The 20,870-nt window shown below is 44.6% G+C and overlaps 1 protein-coding gene across 2 annotated transcripts; it reads left to right on the top strand.

Annotated features, from left to right (window-relative positions):
* Positions 1-1,687: 1,687 nt before the first annotated feature.
* NUSAP1 (nucleolar and spindle associated protein 1) lies at positions 1,688-19,192 on the top strand. Of its 2 annotated transcripts, XM_061577921.1 has the most exons (11): positions 1,688-1,865; positions 4,791-4,832; positions 6,282-6,497; positions 6,606-6,801; positions 6,998-7,096; positions 7,725-7,846; positions 10,999-11,366; positions 11,732-11,883; positions 14,917-15,027; positions 15,618-15,714; positions 17,239-19,192. In XM_061577921.1, exons 1-11 carry the CDS (start codon positions 1,764-1,766, stop codon positions 17,324-17,326), a joined length of 1,593 nt encoding a protein of 530 aa, XP_061433905.1. In that variant the 5' UTR covers positions 1,688-1,763; the 3' UTR covers positions 17,327-19,192. The 2 variants fall into 2 exon arrangements, with proteins under 2 accessions (XP_061433905.1, XP_061433898.1); XM_061577914.1 differs by having other exon boundaries at positions 1,689-1,865; positions 6,282-6,801.
* Positions 19,193-20,870: the final 1,678 nt, after the last annotated feature.

The following is a 20,870-nucleotide window of genomic DNA, read 5'->3' as shown; positions in this document are numbered from 1 at the left end:
CCGCATTTTCGTTGCAAAAAGTCACATATATCTTAGCAGAAAGTTGAAAAATGTTGCGTTTACTTCACACAAGCGCAGCCATTTCCCCTGTTGCCATGGGAACGTTATGAAGTGACGTCACTCATTACAGTTGTAAGATTGCACTTTTTTGTTAGTAGTATGTAAATTTACATTACTGTAAGACTGTACTGTTACTGTATTGCTTACGTTACTGTGCACTGAAAACACTTATTTTAACAGAAGATGTCTGTTTTGTATAGCTACCTCTGTAAAACAGGAAGCACACATTTTATTTTTTAATATTTTATTTATTCATTTTTACAGAAGTTGTAGCATATTCATTTTGTAAAGCTACAGAACTTGTTCGACTCAATGTTTTGTAAGTTTGAGCCATCTGTTTGTTAAGGTCTGAAATAAAACAAGATGAGAACTTAAATATTCCCAGCACTTTCTGTGATGTAGTATGCTTGCTTATCATAGGAAGTAATAAGAAATGACTCTTTACATTAAAGTAGTAGCCTAGTGAATAGGGTGTTGGGGGAATCACTTTTTTTTCTCTTTTTCATCAAACCGCAGTTTTTGCAAGTTCCCGCAATTTAATCGCATAAAATTGCATAAATATCCCGCATATTCCATCGCATTTTTTAAGAAAACGTGCCGCATAATCAACGATTTTTGCCCGCAACAATCACCAAAAAACTCCGCGTTTTTCTGGAGGGACTGATTAACTACCTCGCCTGGTACACAGGAGGTCGTGGGTTAAATCCCGACCCTAACGTTGTATATTTAAAGTATACATGTTCTCCCCGTGTTCTCCCCGTGGTCGCGTTGATTGTTGTCTGGGTCCTCCGCGTTTTCCCTCCACATTTAGAAAAATGCATTTAGAGGGGATTTGAGTGATAACATTTCCACGTGATAAGCCACCTCATTGAGCTATCATTTGTGACCTTACCTGATAAAATAAATCATAGTTTAGTTAAAACATAGCTTAGTGTATCTGTATGAGATGTCTCTGCAGATTTCAATAACGCCAACGAAATCGTACCCTGAAGAGGCAGCAGACACAACCCTACTCAGTAGACCAGAAAACAGCCATGCAAGTGGTCAACCAGAATACACAGGACAGGATGCCGGTTGTCCTGCCACGCCACCCTTCAAACCTGACATTCAAAACGATCCTGAACAATCAGCTTTATTCTGGCTATCGCCTGGTGAGGCTTGGTTGTTCTAATTGCCAGTGAAACGTACTCCAATTGTAAATGTTGTGGGTTTACTCTCCAACACCGTTGTGCTGAACTAGTAACTCATTGGCACGTTTTGTTTACGTGTCGGGCGGTGGCGGCTTTAACGACGCATTTATATTTACGCGATCTACCCCAAAAAACCCCTCTATTATGAATGTGTACCTAGCCTGGCACGAGCGCCGTGGAGACGTCACCGAGTGGCGAGTGGGGCGGTGGCCGTTGCGAGGCCCGTCGCCCCACCTCGCCCGCTCCCCCCACCTCCTTCGTAGCCCCGCCCCTCGATCCCCACCACCCCCCCGCCCCCCGCCCCCTCTCCACCCACAGCCTCCGTCGTCCCGCCCCTCGCACCCCCCGCTCCCCCCTCTGCCCGCTCCCCCCACCTTCTTCGTAGCCGGAAGTGACACGTCCCAACGGCTTCGGGAGGAGACGGAAGTGACGTAGCGGCAACGGCGGCGGCCGCTGATTGGCCAGTTTGATTGTAAGCGCGGGAGCCGCCACGACCGTTGTGCAGGACGAGCGATGGAGGCGCCTCGGCCGTGTCGCGCCGCGCTGCGCAGCGACCTCAAGTACGCGGAGCTGCAGCAACTCGCCAAGCGCTGCGGCATCAAGGCCAACAAGAAGGTGGGGACGGTGGGATGGACGCACGGCATGACGAGCACGGCGCGCGCGGGTTCACTTGGCAGAGGCGCGCGGGAACCACGACGGACCGGGGCGGTGTCGCTCGCGCGCGTGTCCCGCGCGGCGTGAACGCAGCACGCAGAGAGACCCCCCCCCCCAACTCCTCGCAGAGACACCGCAGCAGAGACCCCCCCAACTCCTCGCAGAGACCCCGCAGCAGAGACCCCACAGACCCCGCAGCAGAGACCCCCCCAACTCCTCGCAGAGACCCCGCAGCAGAGACCCCACAGACCCCGCAGCAGAGACCCCCCCAACTCCTCGCAGAGACCCCGCAGCAGAGACCCCCCCAACTCCTCGCAGAGACCCCGCAGCAGAGACCCCCCCAACTCCTCGCAGAGACCCCGCAGCAGAGACCCCACAGACCCCGCAGCAGAGACCCCCCCAACTCCTCGCAGAGACCCCCCCCCAACTCCTCGCTGTTGTGCGATCGCACGCGACGCGCCCCACTCGCACTCGGGTGACTTCTGAGCGCGGTGCCCTTGAGCAGGTGGTCGGTGGGGGGGGGGATAAACACGGCGCGGCATCCCCGCGTGTTGCTGCTTTCTCAAAAGCAGAATGAAAACAACAGCGAACTCAACGCGTTCGTCAATGCCAACTGGCCTTGAAAGAAAATAATGGGCGACGTTTTCGGGAAATGGCCCTTGGTTTTTGTGCCCACCTCGTGTGCGGGTGAATTGTTTACCTTTCTTGTGCTTTGCACTGCAAGTGCAATCGTGTGTTTGTAGTCGTTTTTGTAACGTTCTTAGCCGCAGCTACTGGACATCTGTGGAAAAGAGCTTTATAGCTCATCGGATTCCTCCAGTATGAATACATTCTGATTGTTTCGTGTGGAGTTTGAAAAAGCAACAGGCTATGAAGAAGGTCCGTTGCCCGAAGCATCGCTGGTAATTTATTACTATTCTAAGGCAGGGTAATTTAATTACGAGTGAAGGTCATTTGTGGTACAAGCCAAAGTGTCTTGCTTGTCGTGGGTTTCAGTACGCCGTGGCTTCAGTGTGAGAGACTGATATGGATGACGGAAAGAGAAACTTGCCCATAGAATGTACGCTACACTAATGGGGTAACAGGTTGATTGTTATAGTTGATGGACATTCCATGGTTCATTTGAAGCTTTATGACTGTAGGAATCCATACTCTTTGGTTGTTTCGGTAAAGTCGCGTAGGTATAAAATAAATCACGACGTTACGGGCGCAACATAAGCGTCCATCAGGTGGGAAAGCATGGTCTGCTGCTGAGGCAGACTTCTAAAAGGTTTGAAATGGGTGTATCTCAAGGGTTATAAATAAGTGGCCGGGGCTAGTGATGTTAATGTGAGAAATTAGCATGTACGTGACTTTACCGAAAGAACCAAAGAGTATGGACTCCATGTTCTCTTTAATTATTTTAGTCAACATCCCGATTTGTGTTACCGTGGAGCGCATCTGGTGTGCGTGCTGGTTGACTCCTGACCACTACCACAGCCCTCGTGCGCCGCTCTAACCATCGGCCGCATCGCAACATCAACACAACGATGTCCCCCACTATCTCCTACATTGAAAGTTGCGCCACGGTGGCTAGATGTTAACTCCCTCGCCCTGTATACAGGAGGTCGTGGGGTCGATCCCAACCCTTGGTGCCTGAATATTTGGCGTTTGCGTGTCTCTTCCTGTGGCCGCTTGAATTTGTCTCTGGGTCCTCGGGGTTTAGAGTATTTGGCTGCTGTACATTTCCACACGATAAGCCACTTTATTTGGTTATCATTTGTTGCCTGCTCGCTGTTGAAAAATAGTCTATATAGCTCAGTGGGCCTTATCTGGTAAAAAAAAATATATATAGTTTTAGTAATAATTGGGACATTTAAGAACACAAGCCACAGTCCTACCATTGCAGCCATGCATCCCAAACTGCACCCACATTGAACCACTTGTGGTCTCTACGCTTCTTCAACGGAGGAAGAGCAACACACACTACACAAACTCTCCTGGAGCACTCGTGGCTAGCAAACCTCGACATTGGCAGCCACTGCCTCCGAACACATTGCCTGCCGTACACAAGAATAGAATCCGCTCAAGGGGGCTTAGGGGAGAGCGCAGCACGTGCAATTCGTTCGCTGGCCCGTGGACGCGGGCAACACGGTGGGGAAATGGGATAAAGGAATAATTTCATATGGATTCCACATATATTCGAATATTTTTTTATGTCACGTTTTGTCTTTTCAAAACGATTGCTTAACATTATAATTCCACTCTAGATATGCACTTTAAAATCTAAATTGTAAACTAAGTTCTTTAACAGTTTTTGGTGTTTAGTTTGTTGTCCTAACCTCGTACCTCCCGATTAGCATGGTGAGCTACGTACGGTGCGAAAGAAGTTTAACATACATGCATAGCATTGTTCATAACTTCGTGATGGTTTAATATCAAACGTTATACAATGTGTTATTTTTGTTTACATTCCTCAACTAATTGTTTAGATGTGCACAATTGAAACGCATTGCCTCAAAGTTATATATATGATCTGTGAAGAAGAGTAATTGCACGAAATGTTACCGATTATATCTATTTATATTAAGACAGTACAGGTCCTGCGAGTGTGAGTTTTTATTTATTTAATGCATCCATTGCCTTTTAAGTTGTCCAGTGGTATTCATTCCTATGCTGGAGCATTGCTTAGCATTTTTTTGTCCCTATACATTTCAAATGGCGAATTTGTCTATGTTGAACTTCCTTAGCACTAATTGAATGTGCTTATGTTAATTTAGCTTATGTTAATGTGGACCACATGAATAAACTAATTGTGTTTTACCCTCCCAGGCATTGTAAATGTGAACGTGAGCAGGGTGTGTTTGGTTATATTGGATGCAACAATTTGTATTTTCTCTTTTCTAGGCCGAGAAGCTCGTGAAAGAACTGGAAGAGTATTTCGCAAATGTAAGTTTCTTATTGCCATATTTATAGTCTAACAAACTCCTGTACTGTGCCTACTTTAGATGAAATGTTTTGTGGCTTAGCGAGCCGCACGGTGGTTAATTAGCGTTTGCCCTAGAGAGCCACGCGGTGGTTAATTAGCACGTGGCCGAGGGAGCCACACGAACCACGTGGCTTATTGCGCTTTAAAGACGTGAAGTACAAAATACTAAATATAGAGAGTAAATATGGTACAAATTTCATTATATGTATATACATATATCATGACAAAATATATAACATAAATATATTTGTAAATGTATAACTATTTACATTCTTTAGGCGTGTGGGGAATGGTACAGCAGTGGTTAGCACGCTGCGCTGCGAACCCAGTGGTCCGAGTTAGATTCCTGCTGACGGCAAACATCGGCGACGACTATCTGAACCGGTCCTGAGCCTCCCCGAGGTCGACTCAGCCTCAAACGAGTACCTTGTTAGATGTATCATTGTTACTGGTGAGACAAAGATGGCCGGGCGTAGGGCTGGCCACCCACCCCCTCGCGCACCGTACCGGCCTTCATAGGTGCTCGCTAACAGGACTTCCCAAAACTCTCTTGTTCAGGCTATACGGGGGATCTTTGTATGATAGGCCAATTGCTTCTGGTCACGAGGTACAGGTGGCTACACCCTAAAGAACCCCACCGAGAGGTGTTGGAGTCACTTGGAAATGATTTTGTTGAGTAAGATGTTTGGCAGATGAAGCGAGTTCTTGTGCATATATATTTTACAGTTTATGAACACAATAAATGCTTATGCACTGTATCCTGAGTGTTATGTCATGTGTGTCACCTCTATGAATGACATGCAGCTAAATGTGATGTGTTAGTGGGGAAGAGCTCTAGTAGAAAGTTGATAGGGGTTCTCAAATGGGCGTATGTGAATCTTAAAGGTGGAACAGCAAACCCAGGCCTGCATACACACGTAAGCTTACTTCAAAATGTAATCCCATTTGTCTTGGGTTGTCTATGGAAAAATCCAAGGTATGCACCAGTAATCCAGCATAATAGCGTACTTCAGTTATCTGCTGATTAGATAGCCACACCTTATAAGACTTGTTTAAGAACTAAACAAAAATCAAGACACTTGGCAATATCTCCCATTGATTTCATAGAAACCAAATTGTTGATTGGGAGAGAGACATGTCACCGTGTTATTGTCTGCACACGCCAACATATCGAGTAATAATGATTCATTTCTTTACACAGACGACTAAAATATCAGGTAATGGTATGTGTCACATTCACTGTACCTTGATATAGTAAGTACATTTAAAAAATAACAGCACGAATCTACTAAAGATATATACATTTTTGGAGGCAGGCTCTTAGAATTTCTGAGGCTTTTTACGCTTGCATTGCATGCTCCAAAACTGAGGCAGCATTTGGACACAATGGTTGTGTTTGTTTTGTAAAGTCCGTTCCAGCGGAGGAGAAGGAAGACTCTGATGACGATGCAGCAGCGGTGGAGGTTGAGGAACCAAAACGCAAGAGGTCTAATCACAGTGCAGAGCAAGAGGACTGCTGTGTTCCAGACCAAGTGGAGCAAGCCACATACATGGAGCAGGATGCAGGGGGCATGGAACCAGACAAGTTGGAGCAAGAAGATGATAGCATCAAACTTACGGATGAGGTCCTGCAGCCATGTGACTTAGAATTAACAAATAGCATGAATGAATGTGCTCCACAACAACAAGCCGAGGATGCGGACGTTGATGTGCATGCGGAATCTTGCGGACAGAATGATGCTGTGGTGGAGGTGCGAAAAGAGGCCACGCCAGGGTTGGCACAAAGCGAGGGCAGCGAATTGTCGCGTGGCTGTGAGAAGGAAGAGGAACATCAAGGTCAGGGCGCTCTCGCTCTTCAGGAATCTGAAGATACCGTTGACATGCGAGAATTGGTCATGGCTGAACTTGAAACAAGACTCAAAAATAGAGGTAACACAGTTATACCACTTGCTAAACACGCTTTATTTTTTTTGTTTTCATATTTTGGTCTCTTGTGCATATACTTTTATTACTATATGAAAATAATGCAAATGTCATTAGCAATCAATACAGTATTATGTGATTCTATATTGAAATGCACCCTTTGTAATCGTGTTGTCTGGTGATTGTTGGTCTGCCTGCCCAGCCCCTACCGATCCCACATCTGCAAAGAGAGCTCCTCTGTGGTGCAAGACTCCAAGAGAAGGAGCAGCTCCTCAAGCAAAGAATACCACACCTGGCACAGGTGAGGGCTGCCTTCTCAATTTCCACAAATTAATGGGCATCATTATACGCTGCGAGGCTTGTTGCTTTATCCAGTCATGATCCTATGTTTGGCCATACACACAGAACTCCTTGTCAATGGAGATATGGCAAGACTGGGTCACACGGGTGCCATGATGGTGAGTCATTAACAACCTCGCCTGGTATACAGGAGGTCGTGGGTTCGATCCAGACCCTGATGCCTGCTGTATATTTGGAGTTTGCATGTCTGTTCCTGTGGTCAGGTGGAATTTTCTCCGAGTCCTCCGTGTTTTCCCTCCACATTTAGAATCAACACGAGTTTAGATTTATTTGGCTGCTATAAATTTCCACATGATGATAAGCCACTGCTTTGAGCTATCATTTTCAGCCAGGTCGCTTCTGAAAAAGAGCTACATAGCTCAGTGGGGCCTTACCTGGTAAAATAAAAGTTTTTGATTCCAAGATATATAAAATTTGTATCAGTTGACAGTCATGGAATAATCTTTCTGTGATAATCACACAAGCCTACTTGTTAAACTAAAATCACACTCTTTTAGAGAAGTGCTCTGTGTGGCATGATTTCTTAGAGTCATACATTATGCTACTGAATGTATTTTACGTGAATACAGGTGGCACGGATTGGTCCAAGATTCATGCAACGCACTTTGGAAAAATGGAATCTCTTAACGACTACGTGGAAAGGAAACGTAAACGCAGAGAAGCAATGGCATACTCTGCAAAAGTGATCAAGGTAAGGATTTCAATGTGATTACCTCTCTTTGACCTAACTTGGTTATAATCTGGATGCAGGGATGTTATATCGACATTCACAGCCCTCTCGCACTTAATTTGCTGTGCTACCACTTCCATCACATCACCATCTCTCTGGGCGCCACGGTGGTGAGATGTTATATACCTCGCCTGGTATGCAGTGTCGTGGGTTCGATCCCAGCCCTGAGGCGTGCATATTTGAGGTTTGCATGTTCTCCACGTGGTCGTGTGGATTTTTCTCCGGGTACTCTGGGTTTTTCCCTCTACATTTAGAATCAACATGCGTTAAGAGTATTTGGCTGCTATAAATTTGCACGTGATGAGCCACTTCGTTGAGCTATAATTCGTGGCCAGGTTACTTATGAAAAAAAATAGCTATATAGCTCCACGGGCCTACCTGTTAAAATAGAAAATTGTTCAGTTTTTGTTTACTTCAATTCTGTTTCTTCAGCATATGGAAGTCAATTCATTGGGCGATGTAGTTTTTTTTCCAAAAGTGTTTGTCAGAGGGCATGTCAGAGTGTAAAATTACTTGGTGCGTTTTTGAAGCAATACAACAATTTAATTAAGATTACCCAAGCAATGATATATTCATTCAGGTGAATGAAAAACTACGCATCTAGTTTGTATTTGACATATATCCTTTTATGTTTACAAGTAGCACTGCCTGCGGGTTCGCATGGGATGTAACTTAAGTGAATTGTAAGTGATGTTGATTTCTTGCTGTTCGTTTCCCAATGACACTTGCTGGCCAACTCGCAATATCAACAATAATATAGCATCATGGCTAACAACAATTGACGTAACAACGTTAATATCATCAATACCATGTGTGTAAACGGCAACACCTGTACAGCTATTTTACAACCATAACTGAAGCCACAATATAACCAACCATTTTAAGTACAACCACACAACCATAAGTCGCATAACCACAACTATAATTAAATAACCACAAGCATAACCACCATATAACCGGAACCACAACATCTAGAATATAACCACAAAAACTATTTAGGTGTGGACCAATCAGTTTCAAAGACAATGCAAATATTTAACACGTAGGCTTTTGCGACCAATATTATTCATAATCAACGTTTTTGGGTTTAGATCGCGTTATTTATAAATGTGTCGTAACCCTCCACCACCCGACACGGCCAATCAGTAAAAAAAGTGTCACGTTGATGCTGGATGCAATTACCAGCGAAACGTCGTACTCAAATTGTAAATGTTGTGGTTTCACGCTTCAACACACCGGCGGGCTAAAGCAGTGAACTATTTGTCTTTTGTCAACGTGACACTTTTTTTACTGATTGGCCGTGTCGGGTGGTGGAGAGTTACGACACATTTATAAATAACGCGATCTAAACCCAAAAACGTTGATTATGAATGCAAATATTGTCAGAGCATGTTTTTTGTTTGTTTGCATTTGCACCACATGTATGTGTGGTTAATGTAGACATGATTCCTTGCAAAGGTTTCAGTTTGGTGTTTTAACATCTTAACACCTATACTCTTTGGTTCTTTCGGTAAAGTCACGTAGGTATAAAATAGAATAAAATAGATCACGACGTTTCGGGCGCAACACAAGCGGCCGTCATCAGGTGGGAAAGCATGGTCTGCTGCTGATGCAGACTTTTAAAAGGTTTGAAATGGCTGTAGCCCAAGGGTCATAAAGAAGTGGCTAGGTCTAGTGATGGAAATGTGAGAAATTAGCATGTAACTGGGTACGAAAGTGGCTATGTTAATGTGAGAGATTAGCATGATGTTAAAGTGAGAAATTAGCATGTAACTGGGCACAGAAGTAGCTATGATTTGAGAGATAAGCATGATGTTATTTTATTTTATACCTACGTGACTTTACCGAAAGAACCAAAGCGTATGAATTCCTGCAGTCACGAAAGCTTCAAATCAAGATCTTAACACCTGTTTTATTGCCAGAAATGGAAAACTCCATTATCATAATATAATACTGGCAAAGGAGGTCTCATGACATAGTATAACCACAACCATATTATAACTCCAACTGAAACCACAATTACATATTCTTTGGGTCTTTCGGTAAAGTCACATAGATGGGTTGAAAGAAAATAACAAAAAAAGTATATGAATCCCTGCAGTCACAAAAGCTTTAAGTTAAGATTCACAATTACATAAGCACAACCACATAACTACAACCATAACTACCACCTAATCACAATCATGACCAAAACTTTGCAATTTCATCATAACCACCACTTAATCACAACAACCATATTATAACCCCAACCGTAAGCATAACCACGGTGGGTGCAATGGAAGCCGGTGCGATAACTTGATTTTTAGAGGATGACTTGGGAGATGCAAGTGCTTGATAACAACGCCGCACAGTGTTTATTATTTATCACTGGGGAGTGCTGGCCGCACCACTTTCCCTGATTGCCTCCACGTCGACTCGTTTATACCAAAATGTATAACTTCGAAACTGAGGACTGAGCGGGCAGCTGAGGGCGTGTGCCCAATCATCGCAGACCGTTTCAAACTTAACAACGTTCTGCGGCGCACCTCCCCGGTGTTGGTGGTCTGGCATGACGTAGTACACTCACAAATGCTGGAGTTTGGCGGGTCGCGAATCGGGAATTGGTATACATTTGCAGTTTTCTCCTTCCTCGCGGCTTGTCTGTGCGTGTGGTGTGCGGCGCACACACTCAGTCGGAGACGAGGTAGTTGCAGGAGGCACTGTCTCTCTTTATTATCTCGTTCACACCACCAACTCCGGCCTCCTTTCTCACGACCATGCTGCCGTACAGCCCGGCCCAGACACGACCCTGTCCGCGTTGCACTGACGGCGTCGACCGAGAGAGCCAATTACTGTCCGGCCGCGCAATGATCGGGCGAAGGCGGCGAATAAGCAAAACTCGCGAATCCTAAACTCGCACATAGCGAGAGTTTACTACATTTGTGCAATATTTTCGATTAATCATGCGACAGTTGTTTTCACCCTGATTTATACTTGCTTAATTGCTGTGCTTTATTTTGTAATATTTCGATTTAGTAATTTTTTTGATTTCCCCCACGTCACTCTTACAAATGAGATTCTCACCTGGGGCCATGAATTCCCACCTGGTTCTAATAAAACTGCCTCTTTGCTAGATGACAAGGAACGGGCTCTTCAGTCCAGACAAGGTGCTTTTGACGGGAGCTACCGACAAGGACAAAAAAAGCCGCATTCCAAAACGGAACATGGCATTGCCAGGAGCTTCCAAGCCCCTCACCACTCTGAACACCACAGCGTCCGGCAGCAGCAGCCTGGCCAACGCGGCCGTTCGCAAAACCGTGGAAGGCAGCGGCGTCACGGCGGCTTCCAGGTCCGCCGTGCGCGCAGCAAGCTCGCGCAAATCCATGCCCAAGTCGGCGGAGCGGCGTTCTCCTCGCCTCCAGCTTTTGATGGCGCAGAAGGAGGCGAAATCCAGACCCACCGTGTTCAAGCCCGTCACGTCCACTTCCAAAATGAATGTTCGGTAAACAAAACAACTTTTACCGCAATCCGTAATTGCTCGTTTATACATTCTTTCAAGTGAAGTGTTACATTGTGTGCAAGTCATCACAGCACCCCCAACTTTTGCTTGAGATGGTTGCAGTGTCTTAAAATCCGGAGAATACGTTATCGGGCTTTAGCTATGACATCTCAATGCCAGGTTTTGAGTGCAGTGATTATGATTTCGATACACCATGAACTCATTGAGACTGAAAATAATTAATCTCGCAAGCAGCTATGGTTTTGTTGGTTTAAATCACAGTTGTCAACTTCGCAACGTGTCACGTATGGAGGAGGTTGCGGGGCGTGGTTTAACGACCCTTTCCATTGTGCTCCCTGATTGCGCAGGTTCACCGAGGCTCCCGGCGGAAGACGCAGCAACCCCCCTCGTAGCAGCGTGAAGACCCCCAAGCACGCTGCTCTGTCCATCGCAAGAGAGAGCAGCTCCCCTGCTGTGCGCCAGCATCCCACTGCCAGTGCCCAACTTGACAAGTCTTCAGGTGATTGTGAAATACAGTCGCCGGTGATTTCCTGCTCAAATGACCATTGAGGCATTGGTGCTCATCTCCTGTTTACAATCCTGGGCCTGTGGTGGAATTTCCACCATATGGTGGGGGCCAGCAATCAATAGGACATCCACTATTGACTTCCCCCGCAAAGTGGAATGGAATTCCTTCGTTATTCACGAACTTGCTATCCGCGATTTTGGCTATCCGCGAATCACATCTGGAACTCTACACGACTACTGCGTCAAGAAAGAAAGTGATGAGATAATGTGATGAGAGATAAAGTAATGTGAGATGAATTGATATGTTATTCTAATTTTCATGTATTTGATAGCTTATTTATGTGTTTATTTAAGTGAATTAATAAAAAAAGAAAATTTTTTGTAGGCCAAAATCATTCGCTAAATTTGCTATTCATGAGCATCTGCGGAATGTATCCTCTCGCAAATAATGTGGAAATACTGTCCTCACTGGTGATTTCCCACTGAAATGAGGACCGAGGCACTGGTGCTCATCTCCTGTTTACAACCCTGGGCTTGTGGTGTGAATCTCACCATATGTTGGGGGGCAGCAATCCATAGGAAATGCACTGTTGACTTTCATCGCAAAGTGATACATATTTTATTAACCCTAGGGGGATGATGATGGGTTGATTCAATCCCCAAAGGGGATTTAAAATTTACGACTCTCCGATTGCGAGCCACTCGCTCTACCGCTCAACCACCTGGTTGATTAATATGCGCGGTAATTAATAGGTTCACATGAGCCATGTTGCCACTAGAGGCTGCTACAATTCCCATAAAGAAGGAATACAAAAAATTATAATCGCTGAGCGTGACAATTAGTTTTATTGGGAGAGGAGCGGGTTTGTATAAGCCTGCTGCAATACTGGGTTCATATTCAGCTGTGTTGGCTGCACACTTTCACTAAAAACCGTTTAGGCAACCAGCACTTGACAACACATGTTGAACGAGTGGGAAGTACCTAGCGTTGCCCGGGGAAAAATATATTTCAAAACTTATCTTAAAAACATAACATATACATACACAAATACGAAGCTATTGTGAAAGCCCGGCGTTCAGTTTGTCCATTTGTCCGTCAACAAAATTATAAGAGGCATGCAGAAGTCCTGAATCAAGAAGTAATAGAAAGTGGTGGGTAAATAGTTGATCTAAGAGGTTTCTGAAAATTGTCGACCTCCCCCCACCCCCCCCCCTAAAAATATATATTTACCCCCCCCCCCCGTAGGCGTATATAGGTACACCCCCTACATACAATAGAGTGAGTAGTATCTAGTGACTCTATAGTAGTATCTAGTAACTCTATAGTAGTATCTATTGACTATAGTAGTATCTATTGACTCTGCTGTAGTATCTACTGAATATAGTCGTACATACTGAATCTATAGTAGTATCTATTGACTAGTAGTATCTACCCACTCTATAATAGTATCTATCAACTCTAGCAGTATCTACTAACTCTATAGTAGTATCTACTATCACTCACTACAGTAGTATATACGGACTATAGTAGTATCTACTTACTCTATAGTCGTACGTACCGACTCTATAGCAGTATATACAAACTACCTACTCTACAGTAGTATCTACAAACTCTATAATAGTATATATCGACTCTATAATAGTTTCTACAAACTTAACAGAGTGCCGTGGTGAGGCCTAATCCTCTGCAGAGCCCCCAGCCTTGTCTAGATTGCCCAGGCGGCCGAGGTGGCACCTTTGCCGGCTGGGGCTGCAATGCTACCCCCCCCACCACCCCTGCCAGCTCTACAGTAGCAGTAACTACTAACTCGACAGTAGTATCTACCTACTCTACAGGAGTATCTACCTACTCTATAGTCGTATATACTGACTCTATAATAGTATCTATCGACACTATAGTAGTTAACTACTAACCTAGTATCTACCTAGTCTATAGTCGTATATACCGACTCTATAATAGTATCCATCGACTCTATAGCTGTTAACTACTAACCTAACAGAGTGCCGTGGTGAGGCCTAGTCCCATGCAGAGCATCCAGCCTCGCCTAGATTGCCCAGCCGGCCGAGGTGGCGCCTTGGTCCGGCTGGGGCTGGGCTGCTAATCCCCAGCCCCCTCTGCAGTATTCGTATCTAAGGACTATTGTAGTATCTATCGACTCTATAGTAGTAAATGCACACATTGGAGTGGGGGGGGAGAAGAGGACATCACACTTTGAAGAATTTACCTGCGCGTTGTGTTTTTTGTTGCATTTTGAACGCGAATGAGAATTCCCCCCCCCCCACAGAGTCAGCATTCTCGCGCATGCGCAGATGCGTGCTTTGGCGCTGCCCTCTGCTTATAAAAGGAACAGCCAGTTTTGTTTTACCAGGTTTAGTTTTTTCTTTTTTCATACTTTTGTTCTGTAGGCTAGGCGTAGTCACAAACTGTACCTCTCCATAACAAAGGCTCAGTCTTTTGTTATGCAGTCTATTCTTAGTCTTAAGCCTCACCTTACCATATTAATAAAAAGTGTGCCGTACTTGGCCCTTCCCCTCTTCAACCATTATATATACGGAGTGGTAGCTCTTGTAATCTCTCATTTACTTGATACAGCTGTCGTGGCTGTGACGGTTCCACCTGAAGACGGAAGCTTGTGTTGCCTCCGAAACGTCGTGATTTTTATTTTATTTTACTTTTATTAATTTTATTTTTTTACCTACGTGACTTTACCGAAAAAAACCTAAGAATAGGAACTGCTTATAAAAGGAATAAATTGATAATTTAACTACTTGAAAGTTGACGTATGGGAAATACGAATAGCGCTTTTTCGTTCCGGGGCTTATCGTGTGGTATCTGGGTACTTTTTTGATACGTAAACCCCACAGTTTGTCAGTTAAAAACGTCACAAGGTACCTGCGCAGACAGACAGAGCGACAGACAAAAATTACTTTTATAGGTAAGATAGATCTTTTACGTATTTTAGGAAATGTACATTGATCATATTTTGCATTCGGTGGATGATTTTTTTATCAAAATGTGCACCAGTTGCCCCGTTCAGGTTTGACGGGATTTCCTCTCCTGCTGGAGCCAAGCGGAAGTCGGCGTTCAACCTGCAAGCCAGCCTTGGCAAACCGTTGAGCTACAAACCTCACAAAGGTGAGATCCTTAAGCTACACATTTAGCGCAGGCACGGGGATCGCTACAAGCTGGGTGGAAATTAACTTTACCAGTAGGATTACAACAGAAGTGGAAATGCACCTTGTGTAAATTTGTACCTCTGCCTGCACACATTCTTCTCCTTTGTGATGGGTTTTCTCATCGTTTACAAAAAGTGTTTGGTTTGAATTTCTCAGTAACCAGTGCCAGGCTCACTAACATGTAGTAATTATGATTTTCCATCATAGAGGTTTTTATTTGGGATTGCGTAATATAAATACCACCTGACACAGCCATTTAGTAAGGTTTATCATGTAAACAAAGCATGCCTATTGGCATTGTGAATTGTAAATCTTGTGGGTTGACGCTTCAACAGTAACTAATTGACATGTTTTGTTTATGTCACAAACCTTACGAATTGGCCGTGTCGGGTGGTGGCAGGTTTAACGACACATTTATATTTACGCTATTTAGCCAAAACAACCTCTATTACGGATAACATTGGTCGTGAAAGCCTACTACGTGTTAATCGTGATTGTCTTAAATTTGGTGATGTAATGAATATGTTGAAATGTGTGTGACGGTTGCAGGCAAGCTGAAACCGTGGAATGCTGGGGACGCGAAGGAGAACGGCACCACTTCACTGCCAGACCGTGCAGGCTACAAGCAGCCCAAGTTGCAAACCAGGTAACGGCCATCATTCAGTGTTTGCTTTGTAACCTTAAGCTACTGACCAAATATAGTTTCAAACATGAGTTTGGTGGTTTAAAAAAAAAATAGTGTGCTGGATGGTGGAGCGTAGTTTAACAGGGCAGGTATCGACGTGCCCCATTAAAAGTCGGCAGTCAAAGGAGGACATAAAAGCAAATGTGAATACAATACCAGTTGTGAGGTCGGGTGTTGACTGAGTGTACGGCTGAGGGCTCTAGCAAAAGACAGTAGAGAGGTTTGGTAGCATGAACTTCTTTCGCACGGTACCTAGCCAACCGTGCTAATCGGAGGTGTGGGGCAAAGACAACTAAACACACAAAAAGCAGTTCTAAATAAATGAGTTTGCTTCCTAATATCAGAAGGAAGCGGTCTTTAAAGACCCACATGCAGCTCCGGAGGCGCAGGTTGCTAACCCCTAATCTAGGTTGTATGAATAAAGTATTTAATTATAATAATTGTATTATTATTAGTACACTTGTCTTATATTTATATAGCGTTTTTATACCAAGGCACTTTACAAGGGTTATGAGTGGTACAATTAGGGTAGCTAAAAGTGATATCGTGAATAGGGATGGTGTTATGAGGTTCGTGGGTACGAGAATTACGCGGGTACCTCGGGATGGAGGGAAGGATGGGCCAGGGAGAAGAGGTGGGTCTTGAGGGAGGAGCGGAAACTAGACAGATGGTGCTTGCTTAATGTGGAGGGGAAGTTTGTTCGAGTGCAAGGGGGCTAGTAGGGAAAAGGAGCGGAAAGGGGATTGTGCATAAGGAGAGAGGGGAACGGTTAGGAGTGGTGGGAGAGATTGAGCGGAGCGGGCTGGAGGGGACGTAGAACGAGAGGCAAGGGAATCGAGGTAACGGTGGGGCAAGGCCATGAAGAGATTTAATTACCAGTGTAAGGAGCTTGAATTGACACTGGTAGTAGATGGGGCCAGTGCATTTCTTTAAGAAGGGCAGAGGTGCGGGAGCAGTGTGGTAGGTTGCAAATTAAACATGCAGACTTATTTTCAATCTGTTGTAGTGGAATGAATGCATAGACTAGGAGACCAAGTAGGAGTTGGAGTAGTCTCACCGAGGGAAGATGAGTGAGTGTATTGTTTACTCTGGAAAGCCTCTGAGCATCAAGACACCTTTTTTAGGAGGCCCTGTCACGTTTTTGCAGTTAGGGGCCGATGTTGCTGCCGTGTGTAATTCCAATTGATTAATTTACAGGTACATTTTCAGCATTGGGATGTTTCGCCAAGCACAGTTACATTTAATGTTTTTTTGGACAGGGGTTTTGGCTGCAAAAATTGGCCACGCATAATAAATATGAAAGATTACACTCGCATCCTAACTTTTGTCTCCACGTTAAACTGACTTTGAGCAACTTTTTTTCATGGAGATTATTTGCGAGACCAGCATAATTTACAATTTTATACAAATCTATTTTTGGTGAAATTATTCTTTAATCCATTTTGCACGTGTCGTTTGTGTTTTATCTTCTTCCTGTGGCTGCAGAGACGACCGGCGGAAGAAATTTGAGGAGGAGAGAAAGAATAGAAAGGAGCAGGCATGCAATGCCAGGCGAGGATTTGCCGTGAAATAAGCTGGCCTGCACTCGGGATTATCGGCATTTGGATTATCACCTACTAATGTCACACACGTTACAACTCGGTGGAGGAAAAATAATGCATATTTAAAGAAACAAAAAAAGTAGTGTATATTGATACAATTACATTTCAAACAGTATAAGATAGCTTCAAAATATATAATTTATTTCATATACAGTAAAACCTTGGATTGCGAGTAACTTGGTCTGCGAGTGTTTTGCAAGACGAGCATATTTTAATTAATTATTAATTTGATTAACGAGCGAGGGTTTGCAATACGAGTAGTACGTGTATACGCTTTGTCTGCCGAGCATCACGTGATCACAACTGATATATGAGTGCTTTGGATTACAAACACGTTTCTGGAACGAATTATGCTCGCAATACAAGGTTTGACTGTAATTGAAACTTTCTGAAATACATTTGTCAACTTGATAAAGGTCTGTTCTGTCATGTGATGTCCTGATGGTGGATATGTTTATGGATATGTTTATCCACTATCAGGACATCACATGATGATGATATGGCCCGGTCTGTATCCCTGGTGATGGCCTCCACGGTGCACGGCAGGGATCTTAAGATAGAACTCCTGTCCTTGAAACACTAGGACCTTGTTAAAACCTGGGCAGCTGAGTTTTTGTACATACTGCAGCTTCTCGATATATTTCTTGAGTACTCCGAAGCACAGCATAGCAAACGACAATTCTAGAATAGATGTTATTTTTTGGAAGGAGAGTCCCCTTCCATTAAAACTTCAGGAAGCTGTTATTCTGGGTTTTTTTCTCTTTTCTGTTTTTTTTCTTGACTTGGACCTGGTTGAGGCTCGCCAGGTTTCAGTTTTACAAAAAACCTGTCCATTGAAGTTTGTTTTTGCCTTCTAAGAATGTTCCTGAAGTGTGACATTGTCTGGTCATTCCACAATACTGTACGCGGTGACTCATCCCGACACATACAAGTTCTAGCAAGCGTGTCGTATCCCAAGCAAGACGTATCCCAAGACATTTTTTCTCGTAAAAACACGACGTATATCAAATTCGACATATTCCAAAGCGGTTGTATACCGATGTATGACTGTGTTTGTGATGTGTTTTTGGTCTTTGTGGGGCGTTTTGTTGAGAAAATATCAACTGGGGGAAGGTGACCCCCTTGTTTAGCGCCCCCCACCCCATATATTGAAGACAATGGCTGCTCAAAGGAAGACTACGCTTTGTCACTGCCCCCCCCCTCCGCAAATGACCAACGTATGCAACGTAGCATTAGTTTCCGTCGCTACATATGGGCTTTCGGTAAGTGTAAATAAAATGTTTTCCTTTTGACCTCTCCAAATAGGTTTTTCATTTTGCCAAATTATTGGGAACTGAAACCTATTGGTAATGTTTTGATAAATACGCTTTTAGTCTAGGTACATTTTTATTAAAAGCTTTGTTTAATATACATTTTTTATGATTAATCTTACGTAATTACATGGTGCTTTCTGATTTTCAATAACGTGCTTGAAAATAAGACTGTATTTGCCTCAATCCGCTGCTGCAAGGGGAAGTCTGTCAATACCGTCCGTTGCTGCATGGCCATGAGCGGCACTGCTTATTTTGCCACGTAATCTGTGTATCGCCTGCCTTCAATTGTCAACAACACTGCCTTAATTCAAATATATAAGGGGTGAATTTTCAGCCAATGGCCCTTCATTGAGGTTAGGGTTTAGTACCCAGAAGGGCCATTCCCAATAATGTACCTTATTAAAAAAAAAACCTTTAAGGTCAGCGTTCTTCACGAATTTGGATTTTTTTGTAACCTGTGCATGTGCCGCTGTTTATTTGACCAATTTCATAAGTAATGACCACAATAAAATTTGTGTTCTCTAACCTTCCCTCCCAATTTGTGCTTTCCTTCCGTTAACGTAACACTCAGTTTGTTAGTCCTCATTGATGTGCTGGCAGTATACATTGGCCAAATACATTGCTCAGATCATTGGATTATTGTGCAAGTGCTGCTTTATTTAATCAGCGTGACCACGAGTCGTGATGGTTATACACATCGGCATTCCGTTCAATCTGTCCCCCAACAATAACATTTGGTGTTATTGCACATGCCTATTTCTTTGGGAGTATGCTTCAAGTGCTTGTTTATTGAACACTGTTGTAAGTGGTATCTGGCTATGACTGCTGACCTTAAATAGCTCGGTCTTGGGTGCCTCCCCCGCTTCCGCTTTTTTCAGCTCCAGGACAATGATAACAGAGACGTTTGCTCTCGTGGGTCATGTCATAGTTATTACTTTTTGTTGCTGTGGTTTGTAAAACTTCTTCAGTTGAATAAAAACTAAATAATACTACGTGAGTGTGTTTAGCCGTCCCGGCTAAACACAACGCCTCACGCGGAAACCGCATACAAGGAAAACAATATACAACAGAATGTACACAATCCCCAACTCCCAAAGTTTTAAGAAAAAGTCAATCGTCTTGAGTGGGTTCCTGCAACCGGTCCGTCACCCCGGCTCGACTGAACAGGGGGCAGGGCATCTGTCCGTGGGTGCGGGGCAGCGTCCTGCCCGAAACGGTGCGCCCATCGTCGTTACACCGGCCATTCCCCGATGAGACCCCAACGTGGCCTCGTGTGTCCCGGGGTGTCCCCTGACTCAAAAATGGCGATCCTGCAGACACACGGGAGGCAGACTGCTGAGGTGCGTCCTTCCGTCGCCGCACAGTACGCTCGTCGGACACATCCAATACAGGCCGTTCTGGGATGGGAGATGACCCATTATAAGGCACCACATATCTCTTCAAGCGCGACGGGTGAATGTGCCATAATCGGCGACCGTATCGAATCCTCACACTCTGATCCAGACGAACTTCCACAATCTCAACGGGCCCCTGCCAGGGCCGATGGAATTTCGGTGATGTGCTTACCGGCACCATCGGACAATGTAACCAGGCCTTGTCCCCCACCTGCCATGGTTCACGTGGAGGCTGTGTACCGTGCAGGCACTCATTAGCCACCTGCCTTCGTTCCATATTTCCCAGCGAGGCCTCCCTGGCCTCTTTCAACCGATCCAATGCCTCACGCATGGGGACAGGCACCGTTGGCGACTTTCCTTTAGATTTCATCCCCAGCCTGACCAAGGCCGGGGCTTCTGGTTCACGACCATACATCAAATAGAAGGGTGAATACCCTGTTGAAGCGTGCGGGGCTAATCTATAAGCGGCCAAGGCCGCCGGGACATGAAGATCCCAGTCTGTCTGAGTCGAATTAACCTGTTGGCACAACATAGACGTCAATGTTCGATGAAGACGCTCGACCATCCCGTCGGTTTGCGGGTGGTATGGGGATGTCTGAATTTTCCTTGTACCCAATGCGTCACACACTTCCTTCAATAGGCGGGATGAAAAATTCTTTCCCTGGTCCGTAAGCAGGTGCTCCGGGGCACCTTTGTAAAAAACGTAACCCTGCAGAAAGGCCTCCACGATCGATCCTGCCGATTGGTCCGCTAGCGGCCATGCCATAGGCCACCGAGTGAGGTACTCGACCCCCACAAGCAGGTATTTG

This window comes from Lethenteron reissneri, chromosome 8 (assembly GCF_015708825.2).
Source record: "Lethenteron reissneri isolate LAM-NWPU_2019-01 chromosome 8, ASM1570882v1, whole genome shotgun sequence".
Taxonomy (NCBI): domain Eukaryota; kingdom Metazoa; phylum Chordata; class Hyperoartia; order Petromyzontiformes; family Petromyzontidae; genus Lethenteron; species Lethenteron reissneri.
Note: the sequence above shows the minus strand (reverse complement) of the source record. Positions and strands in the feature narration are given on the sequence as shown.

Coding starts and splice junctions, on each gene's coding strand:
- NUSAP1 (XM_061577914.1), top strand. CDS start 1,764: ATGGAGGCGCCTCGGCCGTGTCGCGCCGCGCTGCGCAGCGACCTCAAG. Junction 15,028..15,617: donor GAGCTACAAACCTCACAAAG/GTGAGATCCTTA, acceptor TGACGGTTGCAG/GCAAGCTGAAACCGTGGAAT. Junction 15,715..17,238: donor CAGCCCAAGTTGCAAACCAG/GTAACGGCCATC, acceptor CTGTGGCTGCAG/AGACGACCGGCGGAAGAAAT.